This window comes from Coptis chinensis, chromosome 1 (assembly GCF_015680905.1).
Source record: "Coptis chinensis isolate HL-2020 chromosome 1, ASM1568090v1, whole genome shotgun sequence".
NCBI lineage: Eukaryota > Viridiplantae > Streptophyta > Magnoliopsida > Ranunculales > Ranunculaceae > Coptis > Coptis chinensis.
In genome coordinates, this window is record NC_141456.1 from 10815260 (window position 1) to 10833282 (window position 18023).

Genomic DNA, 18023 nt, shown 5'->3' on the forward strand with positions numbered 1-18023 from the left:
ATTCAATTGCACCAGTGGCCTGCCACGCGATCGTTAAACTCTTAAAAAGGTTGTCCAATCATGCTTCTTAGGAATATTAATCCAAGTATAGGATTCTGTAATGGCACAAGATTAATTTGTCTACATTTCTATGATAATACTATATATGCTGAGATTTCATCTGGACAGTTTAGAGGTAAGAGAGAGTTTATACCGCGTATACCTCTCAAACCAAATGTGAATGAACAGATGCCATTTAGTTTTACTAGAAAACAATTTCCAATAAAACTTAGTTTTGCTTTAACTATTAATAAATCACAAGGACAAACTATTCGAAACGTAGGTATATATCTTCCTGATCATGTTTTCTCCCATGGGCAACTATATGTTGCATTGTCAAGGTGTGTTTCACGCAATAACATCAAGATATTGGTAAAAAATGGATCCTTAAATAGACGTGATGGAACTTATACCAGAAATATAGTGTATCGTGACGTCTTGCTTGCAGAATACGATGATATGAGTGATTAATATTGCAAGAAAATCATGTTTATTCCTCTGCTAGCTTTAATATTTGATTGTATGCAATGATTCCTATGTGTCTTCTTAACGTTTCAATTTAACCCATGACTACTTACTATTTTTTTTCCCTGTTTTATTATTTTTTTTCCTACATTTTTTCCTATATTTTACTATATAAAATATAATGTGCTCTCTTTACATAGTGGCGTTCAGTGAACAATTGTATGTATTTATTCCTATATGTCTCATTTTTAAACCATTTAACCCATGACTATCACCATAATTAATATAAAAAAGTTTTTAGCTCCGCCAATGCAAAATCCGTTCTTGCATTGCTGGTCCCAAGCCCAGATAAAGGAGGAGGGAAAACAACTTTACTATGCTTTTCTATGTTATTAATTGTACAAAGTTGCCATCACACGACTAATAGCTACGTCTTGGTTTTCCTTACTTGGCTTCTCGACCATATACATCAAAATGGTATCTATGGTTGGTGTGCCTGTAACAACTTTCCTGATGTTGTTGTTCTGGATTTTCAACTAAACATTTACGGTGGAAAAAATCAAATTAGACGAACTCAACATGCAAGTGTGGGCTATCCCAAGATATAGTTTTCATGTAAGCTGTCATATTTCTCCCAATCAGCTTATAACTGTGATTGTGATTAGTATTTTACGCTTAATGGTTCTTGCACTGTGTGTGTACGTACATAGTACGAGTTAGAGTCTCAAAAAAAACATATCAATAGCTTGATTGAGAAAGCTATACAGGGCACTGCATTGAAAGGAACACTTGACCTACTAAACCAGGTTAGTCCTATAGTAGCATCTTAAACCACATACGATTTCTTTTTGTGAGTTATTATGTGTCGATTAATTGCATTATACTATCAATAGCTTGATTGAAAAAGCTATACAGGGTGCTGCATTGAAAGGAACACTTGACCTACTAAACCAGGTTAGTTCTATAGTAGCATCTTAAACCAGATACGATTTCTTTTTGTAAGTTATTATGTGTCGATTAATTGCATTATACTTCTTTCAAAAGGGGGAGGACCTAAACAAAAATGGATGGACAAGTTCTTCATGTCCAGGAGCTGACAGTTGTGTTTGCAGAGGAAACTAGAAAAAAAACTGGTGAGATGAGGGCAAGGGACGACAGGAGTAAACTTGGGATTTGTGCTTTCTTAAAAAACTTTGACACTGTATTTTCCTAGGTTTGTTGCTATGCTTCATGATTTGTTTGATATGTGTGTTGTGCAGGAGTTGTGATGTACGAGCATATATCGTAGAACAGCTGTTACGCTTAAGGAGCAAACCCTTGATGTGTATTTGGGATTTGATTTATGCATTTCCATACGATCAGTGGATTGTCCTTTTTTGGAATTCAAGTGTGTATAGTTCTATTTGCCCATTTTCTGATAAGTTTTCTTTATATTCTCCACGTGCTTACCTCTTACTTTTAAACTGAGCACAGTTTGTTCAAGATATACAAGTCATCACGTCTGCCTTTTCTTACATTAACAATTGATTGTGACTCTGAAGAGGCCAATAGAGTCAATGGTGGCGCAGAGGATGAGATACGGACAGTGTTTTCAGACTTAACAAAATGCAGCATCCTTCTTAACACATGAATTATAGCATCGATACACATTGGCATCGCTCTAATCAATGCAAGATACCTGCAAGTAAGAAACATTACTCTACTCCTACAACCATGTTATGCATGTATTTAGTTCGAGCCTAACACCATCTCAGCTATTCAACATGCAGAAAGTACCAGGTCATCGTCCCGCATGCCGTTAGTCATATGGAAAGCTATTGACACAGTTCTGGTTTATGGCTTGCAGCTTCATATGGTCAAAATGTGATTATCGGATTACTTAACACTCGCATTTGGCCTCGGAATAGTAGTTTCAATGACAGAGCCATGATACCAGTGCGCTTAGGACATAGACATAGCCATAGCCATAAACAAATACAGCATTGTGATGGAAATCCTTGGCCATTGTGGTTATCTCAATGAAGCAGAAGCTGTTTTTTAAGATATGAAACAGAAGAAATGGATTCCAAATGAACATGTGTACGGTCTCCTGTTAGATTTATGGGGAAAGGCTGGAAATGCTGATAAAGCTCGCAGATGGTTTTAGGCTATAATTGACGCAGGCATTTGCCCTAATGTTCCCACATGCAATTCTCTTCGTAGTGAATTCCTTCGACCACACCTGTTCCCTAATGCTTATGAAGTGCTTCAGAGTATGCTGGCTTTGGCTCTGCAACCTTCTTTACAAACTTACAAGTTGCTCCTCAGCTGCTGTATAGACAGCAGAATTCATGGTAATATGATGTTTCGTCGTGAGCTCATGACAATCACTGGCCACGCTCCTCATGCATTTCTGGTGTCCATGGCAGCTGCTGGACTACATGGCTCATGCCTCCAATTGTAACTTCAAGCTCATAGGGGCTCGGTACTTCAGCAAAGGAATCAAAACTGCCGATATAGACATGTGTCTGTCATTGAAGGTTAAGCAGAGAGACTTTTAAGGCTATGGAACGCACACATCCTCAACAGCTGCAGATAAATCTGTAATCACTACACCACTCCTTCGACTTGATGATAGAAAGGAGATATTTAAGAGAAATTTCAAAGAAAGAACGACTCTGCGACACGATGTTGAAAAAGGTATGGTGGCTACCATGCGGCTCGATGGCTGAACTTGGTGGATGAGTACTGGGAGGGAGGGAATATGCTCGAGAGTCCAAACTCCAGAATTATATCACTTCGATAATGATAGAATGTAGTTGAACGTATTGACGTCAACTGCTATTAATCACTGCAAGGACCCAGATACAGATTGAGGACAATAACCACAGCGTTTTAAACTGCTATGGATGTCACTGAAAATGAACTCCACGTCACCGCAGCAATTTGATCCATATTCGTCAGATAGTGGTCACACATGGTTCAGCTCAGAACATCCCGTTTTAGCTCCAGGGGGAGCTTCTCATTGGAGATGTCGATTGATTTCAGCAGATGTTTAGCATTAGAGGTTTTCCCCAGGAATTATCCGTGAAATGGTTGAATGTTCCGGGAAACTCGATTCAACTTAAGGACACAAAAAGATAAACAGAGAAAAAAAATACATCTCAATAGATTTTGGGAAACTATTCGACTGTTTGGATCAGAATTCATCCCTATTCCCAGCAAAGGCTGGATGTGGTGGCCCCTCTGATTACTCTTCTTCTTCGGTTTCGATCGAGATCTCTTCTTCTCGGATGATTAGCTAGGTTATTATCCGACCCTTTACCGTTTGTGAAGAGTAGTTGAGTGTAACCCTGTCACACTTCAGCATGCACACACAGTCACATGATGTCTCTAGGTCACTTTAACTCTCTTATTTCGATGACCATTTTTTAAAGAAAATTGGTGCACATTCTTGCACGTTATTATGCCCTTTTATCTGTCAATTGCTAGGAAAGCAAAATTGGCGTGCGAGAAATAAATTATCGCTTTTGTGTTGTTACAAGGATGCAATTTTTAAAAACTTCAGATGTTCATGTCATGAAGAAGTTGAAGTTATCTTAAAACACTACATTTGCAAGGTCAGCGGTAGATGATTGCTTTTACTTTTGAACTTATAATAAAATACCAATAGCTTCACGGCATCTCGACCCTCCCATACTCGGCCTTTATTCTCGCTTTATCTTAGCGTTAGAAGTTACTTGCTGATCATATGTATTGTTGATTCAATAGTGTCTATTGTTGCTAAATTATACTTTGCCGCAGGGAGCCACGTGGCTTTGGTTTTGTTCCATATGTGGATCCTGATGATGCTGCAGAAGCGAAATATCAAATGGATGGACAAGTTCTTCATGGCGGGAGCGCATGTGTTTTGCAGAGAGGAGACCGTAAAAGAAACCTTCTGAGATGAGGGCAAGGGAACAACAGAGGTAAACTTTGGATTTATGCTTCTTTTTAAATCTTTGATACTGTATTTCCAAGTCTATATCATATTTATCATAATGTTTAGACCGAAGTTTGCAATGTATTGTGCCCTTTTATCTGTCAATTGCTAGGAAAGCAAAATTGGAGTGCGAGAAATAAATTATTGCTTTTGTGTTGTTACAAGGATGCATTTTTAAAAAACTTGAGATGTTGGAGGGATCATGCAACTGACTTGCTAATGCTGGAGGGATCTTTCACACTCTCCGATGTTATCCAAAATGACTATACTATTATGTTCACATTTCTTTTGTATCAATCCTGAACTTGGGAAAGGAAAGAAAGTGGCAGTAATAACATCCCTAAACAACAAGTAAGAACTCCAAAATTAAGCATTATTACTATGAGAAAAGTAAACACTGCGTATAAGCATGATTACTATGTTATTTTGGATTCTTTGGTTTCTATGAATGTTCTATGGAAAAGGAAAATCTACTGCTATTCTTTGTTGATAGAAGAACCTAGCAAGGCATGTTCAATACTCTTGCATACTAATTGGCAAATCAATTCTTTTTTCATGACTCGATAGTCTCTCATTCCAAAGAATGTCATTGTGCTTAGGGATCATCATTGAATGAGCTCGCCATAGCTAACAAGAGTTTAGGCAGAGGGCACCTTCCTCGGGCGATGGCCGAGCAAGGCAAAGAAGAATGGAACTTGACATAACCAACTCCAAAGGAACACGTTTCATATATAGAATGTAGTAAAAGTGGAATTCCTCTGATTCTGTCTGAACCGAAAGTGGGATTTTGACTTCTGTTAGTATGCTGATTGGTAAACTAATAAATATTTGAATACCTTGAAATCAATACTGCGTCAGAGTCACTTAAGTTAAAGCCTCCTGTTGTAGATTTAAGTGATGATGCCACCAAGCACAACAAAGTCGTTTTCTTCAAGATTCAGATAATAGCACGTCACCATGCTCTTTGCAACCTGACACTAAAGTGAGGACTGATGGAGATGAGGATCAACCTGGAGGGAAGGCCAGTAATTTGTCTTCAGCACTTACTTTTAGAAAATGCTTCTAGACGGGGTAATCCGATGTTCATTTCACCGCCACGGGTACCAAGTTTTCATCAAGAGCTACTGATGCAGCTTCCTCGCACTAGCTGGGTGAGGATGCTCACTCACAAAGGCATTCAACACAATATTAGATTTATTTAGCTGTTGCAACTTTTACTGAAATTGGCGAGACTTTTGATTAGAAGCTATTCTTGCTTTTGTGAACCATTTCATTACTCGAATTATATTTTTTCACATTTATTTGTATTTAATCAGTAATAATTCATTTTGGAATCAAATTTATAGAGGTTATTCACTTCGATTATTTAGTAATATTTTCATAACAACAAAAAAACTTTTCGGAACCAAATGGTGGATACTTTTTCGTTTTTTGCTGGAAAAAATGGGTCGGATACGTATGCGACCAAACTTCTTTTGCTAGAGTATCTAAGGCAATTTTAAAAGCTTAACTACATCCCTTAAAGCCAAGAATCGAGGTTTCAGCTTTTCTACATTTGAACAGATATACATCTTTGGAACCGTTCAGAACACAAATTCAGTTATTTTATAATGTTAACCGGCCCTAACTATCCCCTCGTTAGAGGTATGATGATCACTATAAATACCGAGAGTCTTGCATTTTCAAATCCCTCTCTTCTTCTGCTGCCTTTCCATTTCCAATTGCATCCTTGCGAAGAACAAAGAACCATATCATTCAAAAAGGTTTCTTTCTAAATCTTTTCTATTTTATATTACAAGTTTTTCCCCTGCTAATTTATTATTTTTTTCTCTATGCTAATTAAACCCATTTATCTTGTAGGTGCAATTAGATATGGCCATAGAAGAATATGTTCGAGTGTCCGAATTAACCCGACAAAACTCTAAAGTGTCAAGTTAAAGTTCGTCACGAGAAGATGGACCAGAAAGCAATAAAGACTTCAAAGATAAGCGGAAGAGATTTGATGTTGTCCTAATTGATCAACAAGTAAGTCGTCTGAGTAGTTTGCATTTCCGCATATTAACTTTTCCATGATATGAAACTGCCTTAATGCTCTGATTTTTTGCCAGGGAGATCAGATTCAAGCAATTATTCCTAAAAACCATTCAAACACATTCTTAAATGTTCTTCACGAAGGACACGTATATCATATTGAAAACTTCAGTGTGCAAACCAGAAGAGACTCATATCGCCCGATTCAACATGAATTTATTATACTTATCAGATGGGACACTATTGTCAGGGGATCTTCAGAAGCTCACCCGGAAATTCCGCTATACAAATTTGATTTCGTTGAGTTTGACAATGTTAGGCTGCTTTCGAAAGCAAATACAAATCTTAAAGGTAATCAATTGCAACAATATAACTACTTCAATTACTTTAGCAAATTCCATTAGAAATAACTATTTGTTAAATATTTTGTGCTAGATGCGTTTGGCGCACTTGATGGTGCTTCAGAGTTGATGTTTCGAAAAGGACTCATGCTGAAAGAGATCTTCTTGAAGAATGCCAGGTTTTCATTTTTCTGTATGCTCATTTAGAATTTAAAAAACTCATAACCAAATCTATATATTAACACAACATTATATCATCTATGCAGTGGAACTGAATTGAAAATAAATCTCTGGGAAAATGCAATACAATTGTTTGATAATGTGATTAAGTATGCAAAGAGCGTACCGGTGTTGATTGTCACTTCGTTAACTGTTGGGAACTATTACGGTGATTATATTGGATATTTTAATCTATATAGCACATTTTTTCCTAGGTTATTGAATCTTAAATTTTTTTTTTGTCAGATAACTGTTTCCTTAATTCAACAAGCACAACGCAAATCTACGTCAACTTGGACATTCCAGAAGTATCGGATTTGCAAGCTAGGTGATTCACAAAAAAAAATAAAAAACACTTCCATTAACTATACATTGCTTAAGTTTAACAAAATGTTTTATATTTTTTTTAGCTCCACTTTTGAAGAGAGAAGTATTGCGATGCTACAAGGGTCATCATCGATTGAACGTAATATGAAGGACAGATCATTGAGAAACAGAAAAACTCTTTCACAAGTTATTCAGATGTTGAACGCAGAGTTTGTTGTAAGTTTACTATACATTTGTCTGATGTCTAACTTTATTTTAAATTTTCTCAATGTACTTAAGCTCCGTGCAGGGACAGATTTGCACATGCAAAGCAATCATTTATGATATCGTTCATGATTATCAACCGTTCTATATGTCTTGCACCAAAACTGGTTGTCGGAAGAAATTGATAGATAGAGATGATCACTATTGGTGTGGTAATTGCAAAAACAGTATTCCGTCTCCAGATGTGAGGTATGAATTAATATTTTTTTTTTACCATACTATTCGTTTAACACTGTTATTTATGAACTTACTCTTATAGACATTTATTTTAGATATCAATTGAAAGCTCGCATTCGAGATGACACACAAAGTTCCCTCATAACAATATTTGGCTTAAGAAGTCAAGCATTACTAAAACATCCAAATTCTTACGAGTTGGAAAAGCTTATAAAATCGGTACAGCCATTACGACATTATAGTTTTCGCATTACAAATAAATAATTGTGACATACTAATTCTCTTTTATTGAACTAGACAAATGGTATTGAGACTGTTAAGGCCATAATAAATGCCATTATCGGTTCTTCAGTGGTGTTTGAGATAAAAATTAGCCAATACAACCTTCAAAGTCAAGGCAGAAGTGGCTTTACTGCTAACAAGGTCTTCCCGGTGGATTACACACTTGAGTATGACCAAGTACCAGATCAGATAGAACAGGTAATAAGATTTATTACACTAGCTTTCAATTACATGCTTCTTAAACATTGGCAGCCATTACATACATTAATTTCGTTACATAATCTTATGATGTGCACTCAGGTGACAGATGCATCACAAATTGTTGATTGTACTTTCCAAGAACATACACCTAACAGCTTGAATGAGAACGCTGCAGATCTGCTGAAAAAAAATGTGCTCATTTACCTTAATTCTACTGCCACAGATTAAAAAGTATATATTCGCTTCCGATTTCCTTGCTTCACTGATTTATACTAATTCTAAACATTTATATAGCAGGAGCTTTTTTTGGAAAAGTCAACCGATATTCCTAAACCCTCAAATAAAGAAAAACAGTCTAAGAGAAAGTACAAGAAGCAAGCTTCTATGGTATGTTACTTCTATACATATTTTCCTTTTTTAAACAAAAAAAAAAACATTCGCTTATACTCTTTCTATTTATTTGTCAAAGGCATACTCGATTGGCATATCAAATGAACCTTCCCAGACTTCAGCTATAAGAACTCCTTCTAAAAGGGTGCGCAAGATAAAAGAATCTCAGGTATTTAAACTTGACTTAAGATTTATATATATATATATATATATCATTCCACTATTATTCTACATGATTATTCGTACTAACTAAAACAATATCCAAATTCACTTTGTTTATAGGACTGAAGATTGAAGTCGTCAAATAATTCTTAGGCAATTACTGATGGGTCAGATCAATAACAGCATCGTCCGTTTTCCATTTTATTTAATTTTAGATCCTAATAATTACTTAGTAGATTAGACTACAAAAACTCCTTTGATGGTTGATGTTCTTTTATTACGATATATGTGTGCTGTGGTACTGTTTAGATGTATAACAAAAAAGATTATTGTTGTGTTATTGTTGTATGTCAATTCTATTAATAAAAGGGGGTTCAATGGTTCATTTTATTCTGTATCAAACCCTGTCAGAGATGATTCCAAAAATAGCCATGTTGCTGCTGAATCATTAGAGTCACCTCGAGGCACTATTGCAGCAGGAGTAGCTGTTTATCAAGGTACGGTGTCGAACTCATTGCACAACTTTAATTAATCTAGCAATCTCACTGGCAGTGTTGAAGGATTTTGGAGGACCCAACGTCTCCAGTCTTCCAAAAGCCTATCTATTGGCACAAAATATCTCTAAATGCAGCAATAACTACGGTTTAAAGTCAATTTGCATGTGGGCCACAGTGATGTACCATGCATATGAACACCGTATTATGATGTTTGTATACAAATGTATATTTTTCGAGTATACTTACAAATATCAGTGAATGTATATGTTGAATGTTATATGGCAAGCTTGAAATAAGTGGAAGTTTTTAAAGATTTTAAGTTCTCATGAATCTATTCTAAACTTTCTGAGTGTTGGCAGAAGGTTTTCTCTTAAAAATGGACAACTCTTCGTGTGGAACCAGCTGAAGCAAGGGCCAAAGATACTGCCTCCGCAAATGAAGTCCTGTACCTCCGCAGAGGCAGAATTGTTGCCTACAAAATAGCAGTAGACTTTGGAAGTATACAATCTTTGAAAGAGATGCAAAAGAGTTCATAGATGCTTGCAGTAATGGAACTGATAGTGCACCCTGGATATGGAGATAATTCGTCCCTGGACTCACATGATGGAGGTACCACAATTGCATTGGTTTGGCCCTGTTGCTAATCGCTTGCTGGAGGCTTATAAAATGCTTTTGAAGGTATTTCACTGGTGCACATTCTTTCATTTTACGTTAAAAACACAATTTATCTCATTTTTATTAGATATGAAGTGTTCATCGTGCTACCAATAAACAATCAACCAGAGCCCTAAACACACATTTTCAATTTTTACGTTGCTCATCAAATTCTTTCTAGATATGCTATTGTACGAAGAAAAGCCTGATGACATTAGTTAGTTTTCCTCCTACAAATGCTAAATGCCTCAGATTTGTTATGCTTTAAAAAGAACAACATCTTCACATGATTGGCAATGCTCAAGGTTGCAGACTGTTTACCAGTAATCAAACTCTAAACTGTTCACATCATTCATCAGATAATTCAGGGCTCTTGACCTTGAAAACAGACCATTTTTCTGTATTAGAAGCTAATGCTACAACTCATATAGTTTTCAGTGTATATGTCTAACAAAGAGGTAGGCTGTCATCTCCTACAACTGTACATGAAAATGGAATAATAACAAAAGCTAGATACATGCCATCGAGAGATTATTAGAGAGTGCTCTTGATCAAGATTATCCAATCAGTTTTAGATAGGAAACTCCCTTTCTGCCCTGCAAACTTCAGACTAGAGGACGAACTGCATTTCTAGAGGAAGAGTATGCACTATACAAGAGTTCACAAGATATTTGCTATTACGCACACCAAATGGAGCTCCAATCTGCATGCTTTTCCATGGTCTTAGTCAACATGATACTAAGATAGAATCAACACTTATGTGGCGTTTATTCTTTTAGGCCTACTCCGTTAATTTGCATTTCTCTCAAGCTGTACCTTGGTTCTTCCTCTTTCCACTGGTCTCCTCCAATTATATATAGTATTATTGTTTGCTTTTGTTATGTTGATACAGATACTCTGTCACAATGACGATCACATCCTTTCTATGCATAGTTTTCTTTCAGAGTAAGTTTACCATCCATAATTTCTGAATACATTTAATGTTTCGTGTTCAATTTCAGTCCCTTCGGACCTTAAGGAATATCCGAGCTTCGCATGCAGCTGTGTCAGCAGGATCATCTGAATCATCTGAATCCATCACAAAAATTATTACAGAGTGGCGAGTCTGTAATGACTTATTTGAACCGTGATCTCAGCATACTATCAGCTTCTGTTGCTCGTGAGTGAGCCGTTATCGAGTTAAATTTATAGGGCGGATAGCACCAATTTGATTCTCCTCTGCTCTTCTGGAGAAACATCTACTGCTCTGAAAAATGTGGAATTCAATGGATATGTTGAGAAGTCCGCAAAGAGAAAAAAGACGTATTAGTACAGACTATAGAGGTATCATACAGCGTCCATGGGGGAAATGGGCAATAGAGATCAGGGACCCAGGAAGAGTGCAGTGTCAGGGTGTGGCTTGGAACCTTCAACACTGCTGAAGAAGCTGCAAAGAGCTTATGATGCTGAGGCACACAGGATTCGTGGAAACAAAGCTAAGGTTAATTTCCCTCAAGAGAATTCCCCCGCTGCTCAAACTCGCGCTGTGAAAGCAAATCCACAGAAAACACTGGCCTCTGCAAGGTGTTTTGATGGTTTTTACCCTGTAATTAGGCTTCTAATTTTAATGAACTACACGAGTGATGACCTCTTGGTTTTGTGCATTTTGCACTTGCAAAATAATGCTCTAAAGCTGTTTTGATGGTTTTTACTACTAACTTTTCCATTAAGCAGTCCTGAATCCTAATTGATGAAGGTTTTTCTCCTTTTTTTTTTTTTTTTTTAGATTGCCTTCAGTGTAAATCGTTTCCTCATTTCTCCCATACTGAACTTTTTCTAACTCTTGCAAGTAATATCATTGGCCTTCAGCATGTCTTATTTACAAAGTTGGATTTGAGCAGTGGACTCAGCTCTTTATTCCTCTCTAGATAAGAATATAAGCCGGACATAAAGCCATTCAGTATTTTACATCTCGGACAACGAGGAACAAAAAGTCACCGTTAATATCGGAACCCAACAATTCCCAACGCCTACGTACCATCTTCAATACTGAAAAAATGGTTGTTCAAACCAAAGATATGCCGAAATGTGAGTGAACAAGATTTGGAGGTCGTTTAGGATTTCAAATGTTTGCAAAAATGGCAATTGGACTTTACCTCCACTTATATGTTTTGTTAAACATTATTTCAATCAACTCCTTTCATTTATACATGCAGTAGAAGTGAAGAATTTAGAAGATGAAGTTTAATTGCTGGTGAGCAATCGTGATGTTGCAGCGTTGCTAGAGCAGGAATAACAAATTGAGGAAGAAAGGGATGGTCCCGTTTTAGATGTTGTCTTTGATTCTGTCTTTATCTACTTTCTGGCGTGTGTAGACTTTTTAGTAGGGCTGAAAATGGTACAATATGCGACCCGAATCCGATCATATCCGAATCCATTTTAACGGATATGGTTTCTATGTTTGTGATTAGAATCCGACCCGAATATTCGAAAACCCAAATCATTTTAACAAGATTTATATTTTGATGTCTAAAAATTAATTTATATTTTACATTTATATATAAAAATCATTAAAATAGTGAGTGAATCCTGAAAATCATTCAATTTAGTTCACATATTATATCCGACTTAAATGTGAACATTTCTAAATTTTTAAAAAAAATGGCTTTTTTTAGCTAGCAACATTTTCTTTCTCTGTCTAACCTACTTACTTATTTAATCAGACCAAAATATTCAACGACAAAAAAACAATTGCTAATGGATTCGCTAGATCATTTTTAAGACAATAATAAGAAAAAGGTTATTCTTCTTGCATTTTTCTTTAGATGTTCCTCCATCACATATAAATGCTCGACAAGAGAATTACACAACTAGCAGCACAAAGGTGAATTTCCTAAACATAATATCTATTTTTTAGGTAAATTAGTTTGTGGCATATACAATACTAATTACATACTAACTAAATTACAGGAGGGTCACCATGTCTTCAAAATATATTTATTCACAGCATGGCAAAGCAGCAAAAATCGTATCCAACAAAAAATAAAACTAACGTATTCAAGTGTTTTTTTTTTGGCTTATTGAAGTTTCATTTATACAAATTTAATATGTAATATTTTACATTATACATAATACTTCCGTCCCATTTTTCATTCCTAGCACGTGCAACGCACGTGCCCGTTTACTCTTGATATTCCCGTTATGTTCTTGATATTCATTTTCATCAGGGTCGCTCAAGGATCCCTTCTTGCATTTCCTCTGAAATGTGAACTTGATCAGCCTGTCACTTGCAAGTTGGATATTTGCTTCACTGGAGGTATTATGTGTTTCTACTCCTGTCAGATTAGAACCTTTTGGTAGATCAACTGTTTTATTATCAACCTAACAAATTTGAACCCCTAAACTGTCTTCACCATCCTGTCTTGATAATTCTAACTTATCTACTATTGGTTCATCTTCTGCGGAAGAATTTTGAACATTTACTTCATTAGTAGTTTTAGTTTATTCCCACTACATTCACGAAGAGAATCGATATCAGCTTTATCCAACCATGACACAGGATGTGAATGTGCGGCTGGAACATTGCAGTACTCATTACTCACTGTTTCCTTCACACAAATGTATCCATTCACACAAATGTAGTATGTTACTAATTTAAATGCGTTCATTCTTTTTATTTCTCCACCCCAATTTCCTATCCTAACACGTGCAACGCACGTGCCCGTTTACTAGTGACATATAATGTCTATTCTCTTTTACGGATTTTTTATGACAAATAACATGTCAACTCGTCCTCTATCAGACATTGTTGCCCCTCACATGTAAATCAAAAAGTGTTGACCATCTGAGTCCTGTGAGTTTAAGCCTCAGGTTTCAAATTGAGTCGGAGGCTAAAGTTTCCCCTATCATTATTTGTAATTGTTTAACAGTGTTAGTGAAAATGAGCTGATTAACTTCTATTACATCATATTATTATATTAATCATATTGCTTATCTATACTGGTTGTGGAGGACCTTTCCCATGGGATCCATACCTGATCTACATATTCTCATAAGGTGTCTATTTTCCTTCACATTTTTTTCTTAATAGGTGGCAACTCCTTGGAGGCTCATTGACCACTTGTCCAATACGAAAGGTTTTAGTTTGCGGACATTGAAATACTTGGTATGTTTTCTGTTTTCTGTTATGAGCTTTAGTTATTAACTTTTCTTCCCCAATATGACTTTTTTGAAGGTTAAATCATTAACCCGGATAATCAGTTTCATTCTTTTTTTCCCTACATATGTCATATGTCTATTTTGGATGATGTCCCTTGTTATTCTTTGGTACAATTTATGACATCTAAAACATGACATTCTATTGACTGCGCAAAGTTTTCCATCAACTTATTGGTGCTTGGAACACAGACCAAATTTTAGTACTTATAGTTTCAATCCCACCTCTTGCTTTACAGTAAGCAGGACACCCTACATTACAAAAGATTGAAGCCCTTCAATGGTCAAAGTCCCAGAAGGACAATTGGAGAGAAATTCCTCGATGTCAAGAATAATTTGGTACACATATCTTTCTTCATTATAAAAGTGCCCACCTTTTTGCTTCCTCCTATAAGCCCTTTCGCCTTTGGAATGCGCTCTATCGGCCACTTAGCCTTCAAGGAGGGAGGATGAACGGTAGGAGTATTGCCTGGGGCTTTTGAGATGCTATGAGGAGGGGCGTGGCTTATGAAAGTAAGATAATAAGGATAATAAAATGTAGAGAATTTTACCTTTTTTTTTAAAAAAAACCGCAAGTCGAAACAAATGACTGCTTGTCCCTAGAAGATTGTATCGCATTTGTCCGGCCAAGTCCCATATCTTTTTTTTGTAGTGGTATGTGTGTGAACAACATTCCAAACACTTACTGGTTCAAGTGCTTTTCCTCTTTTATTTTAATTTCTAAATGGCATTGCATAACTTTTTTAATGCAGGAACTTAATTTCCATCTGCGAATCTATTATTTACCTACTAATTATGACTTGTTTGTATTTGGCAGGTCTTGGATGAGGCAGATAGATTATTGAATGAGGAATTTGAGGAATCAATTGATAACATTTTGAAGGCCATTCCCAGAGAGCGCAAGACATATTTATTTTCTGCTACCATGACAAAAAAGGTAAGATGTACATGTCTTGACAAGTTTTCCTGTTTTCTATCTGCAATGCTCTAATTCTTGTAATGACAAAGGGAACCCTTGAGTTCATAGTTTCAAGCTTTGTGACTATGGTTTTTAATTATTATTTTTAATGTCTTTGGGTAATAACCATCAGCTTTCACTAATCTGTTACCTTGTGTTTCTAGGTCCGCAAACTACAAAGGGCATGTCTGCGGAATCCTGTGAAGGTGTGTTCTCTTTCTACCGTATTATTTTAGGTATCTGTTTGTGTTCTTTATGGTTGAGGAGTTTGCGTATCTTTGCACAACTAGTGCTTGGTGTTGCACTATCTGCATAATTGTATCAGTTATGGTCTAAATCTCAGTTTTTCTGGTTTATTCAGATTGAGGCAGCTTCTAAATATTCCACTGTTGACACTCTGAAGCAGCAGTATCGCTTTGTCCTGCGAAGTACAAGGTTTTCTTCTTTCCACTATATTTTGCAGGATCTTGGGTTAATTGGGCATTAAAAGCTGTGTACTGAGCCAATTATTGAGAATTAACTTGGTTTGGGGCTTGTGATTTTCAGTGTGATCCCAACCCAAAGTATTCATTGTCACATATCCCAGAAACTGTATTCTTCTGTGCTAACCTCTATTTAATTTAAAATCACACGCAGGACTGCTACCTTGTATTTATTTTAAGCGATATGCCTGGAAGTACATCAATGGTGTTTACTCGCACTTGTGAGTCAACGCGTCTTCTGGCTTTGATTCTTCGAAACTTGGGATTCGGTGCCATCCCAATTAGTGGTCAAATGAGTCAGGTACTCTATAATTTCTATGCACAAATTTGGTCGGTGTCCTTGGTGGTGCATATTCTTTTCAAAACCATTATTTAGGTCGTGCCAAGTTTTACATCATATTCTTTTTTTTTTTCAATTTTGGTGTGTGTGTGCGTTTTGACATTTAAATTGCCATTTACCATCCCATGTTGACGTATTATCTATTTATGGATGTATATGTACTCTTGCCCCCCTCCCACACACATTCTTTTAAAGTGATAATGTGTTAAAAACCAGTATAACATGGTGTGCATAACGTCAAAAGTTTACATAACATGGAATTTTTATATTCAATACCTCTTCTGTTCATATTGTTATCTGGAACATTTGACAGGCAAAGAGACTTGGGGCCTTAAACAAGTTCAAGGCAGGAGAGTGTCCCATTCTTATCTGCACTGATGTTGCGAGTCGAGGGCTTGATATTCCTTCTGTAGACATGGTTATCAATTATGATATTCTGGCCAATTCTAAGGTGAGTTCATTGATATCAGGGTTTTTGACATTAGGATAGTTTGGCAATTAGGAGTAGGGCAACAAGTATAAAGTCTCAAGATCCTTCATTTGACCTAGTTCCTGGAGTGTTTTTCGTGCACTTCTGCTACTTGCGTGGTTTGCATATAGTGAATGGCCTTAATACCAGATGAAGATTGGCACTTTAAAAGGCCAACCTGCAAAACCTGCCTCTGATAAACACAGGATGTCTTGCTTTGTATTACTTGCACATTCTTGCTCTTTATCTTTAGTTAGCAATCCGCACCTCAAATACTTTGATGTTCCTATTTCTACTAATCTCTCAAAGTGTGTTTCAGGATTATATTCACCGAGTGGGTAGAACTGCTTGTGCAGGGCGATCTGGAGTTGCTATTTCACTAGTAAATCAATATGAGTTGGAGTGGTATATCCAGATAGAGAAGCTTATCGGTATGCATGACTGTCTTTATATGTGGAGAATCACATTTGACCCAGAAGCTGTTTTGATTATACTGATCACTAAAGCATATTCTGTTGCATGTCATTTTGTTTCAGGAAAAAAGCTTCCCGAGTTTCCTGCTCAAGAGGAGGAAGTTCTGTTTTTCTCGGAGCGTGTGGCACAGGCCAAAAGGCTGGCTCTAACGGTATTACTGTCGTTATCATCATTTTTTTAAGTGGTTTTTTTATTCTCTTCGTTGTTAGTGGGAAAGTATAAATCAGTTCCAACATTGAACTAGAAATAGAACTAGAAATAACCAATGTCAAGATGAGACGCTACAAACACATTGTCTCAGCATGGTGCATGTGCCAGTTGCGCAAAATTTTCTGGTATGTCTGAGGCAATTGCTCCCGCATGAAGCTGATTTGGTTGGATGATCTCAATTCTTAACCTTCTGGGGTGTTAGGATATTAGACGATGCTCTTTTGAGTTATGGATCTCCTTTAAAAGCTAGTTTACGTTATCTCGAGCCAAAACATGTATCTACATATAGTCGTAATGAAAACCCAATGATTTAATGAACAGTTCTTGTTGATTGTGAATTCTAACGAGCTACTTCTTAGGGTTCAGATCTGTTGATAGTATCACCAGATTTAGTTCTTGAAAATTTGTTGAGCCTGCTGGAGTATCTTTCAACACCATTCTAGGAGTGCCCCAATGGTTGTTAAGTCTCGTTTGGAAATGCATGCGTCAATGAGTGATCCTCACTACTCTGCACAAATTATTTTTGAACTTTTTAAGTTGCAACCAATAATGATTTGAATTGATGATATTTGCAGAAAGTCAAAGAGCAAGGTAGCAAAAGAAAAAGAAGAGGGGGTCATGATGATGGCGAAGAGGATGCTGACACATATGCAAGTCTGAAGCGTGGGAACTCTTCGAAGAAGTCGTCATCAAAGAAGCCGAGGAGGTGATGGTTTTGTACGAGTTCATGCGGTTTTGGTAGGATTCGAAATTGTTTGTTTGCGATATTTACTAGTGTTCAAAAAGTCGAGGCTCTGTGGGAGTTTTGATCTTGTGGTTGTATTTGCAATTATCAGAACAAATGTAAGTGCATCGTGTTGATATAAATTCTTAAATTATAAGTGTG

General features: G+C 36.6%; 1 protein-coding gene and 1 pseudogene across 2 annotated transcripts; both read left to right on the plus strand.

Annotated features, from left to right (window-relative positions):
* Positions 1-6016: 6016 nt before the first annotated feature.
* LOC147522066 (replication protein A 70 kDa DNA-binding subunit B-like) lies at positions 6017-11754 on the plus strand. The gene is made up of 16 exons (XM_086590769.1): positions 6017-6228; positions 6326-6490; positions 6574-6847; positions 6932-7016; positions 7104-7225; positions 7303-7384; positions 7467-7599; positions 7673-7836; positions 7920-8043; positions 8122-8304; positions 8407-8499; positions 8605-8694; positions 8777-8866; positions 8980-9356; positions 9716-10034; positions 11012-11754. Exons 4-14 carry the CDS (start codon positions 6967-6969, stop codon positions 8983-8985), a joined length of 1137 nt encoding a protein of 378 aa, XP_086446895.1. The 5' UTR covers positions 6017-6228; positions 6326-6490; positions 6574-6847; positions 6932-6966; the 3' UTR covers positions 8986-9356; positions 9716-10034; positions 11012-11754.
* Positions 11350-18021, plus strand: LOC147522067 (DEAD-box ATP-dependent RNA helicase 10-like; annotated as a pseudogene). The gene is made up of 10 exons (XR_015199403.1): positions 11350-11595; positions 14080-14154; positions 15022-15141; positions 15327-15368; positions 15524-15597; positions 15799-15945; positions 16298-16435; positions 16773-16884; positions 16990-17078; positions 17713-18021. The product of XR_015199403.1 is annotated as a DEAD-box ATP-dependent RNA helicase 10-like (transcript).
* The last annotated feature ends 2 nt before the right edge of the window (positions 18022-18023 follow it).

What these genes read in the sequence shown, in the direction of transcription:
- LOC147522066 (XM_086590769.1), top strand. Translation starts at nt 6,967, where the DNA reads ATGTTTCGAAAAGGACTCATGCTGAAAGAGATCTTCTTGAAGAATGCC. An exon ending in TGTTGAACGCAGAGTTTGTT is followed by an intron (nt 7,600 to 7,672) that starts GTAAGTTTACTA and finishes AGCTCCGTGCAG; the next exon opens with GGACAGATTTGCACATGCAA. An exon ending in TACCAGATCAGATAGAACAG is followed by an intron (nt 8,305 to 8,406) that starts GTAATAAGATTT and finishes ATGTGCACTCAG; the next exon opens with GTGACAGATGCATCACAAAT.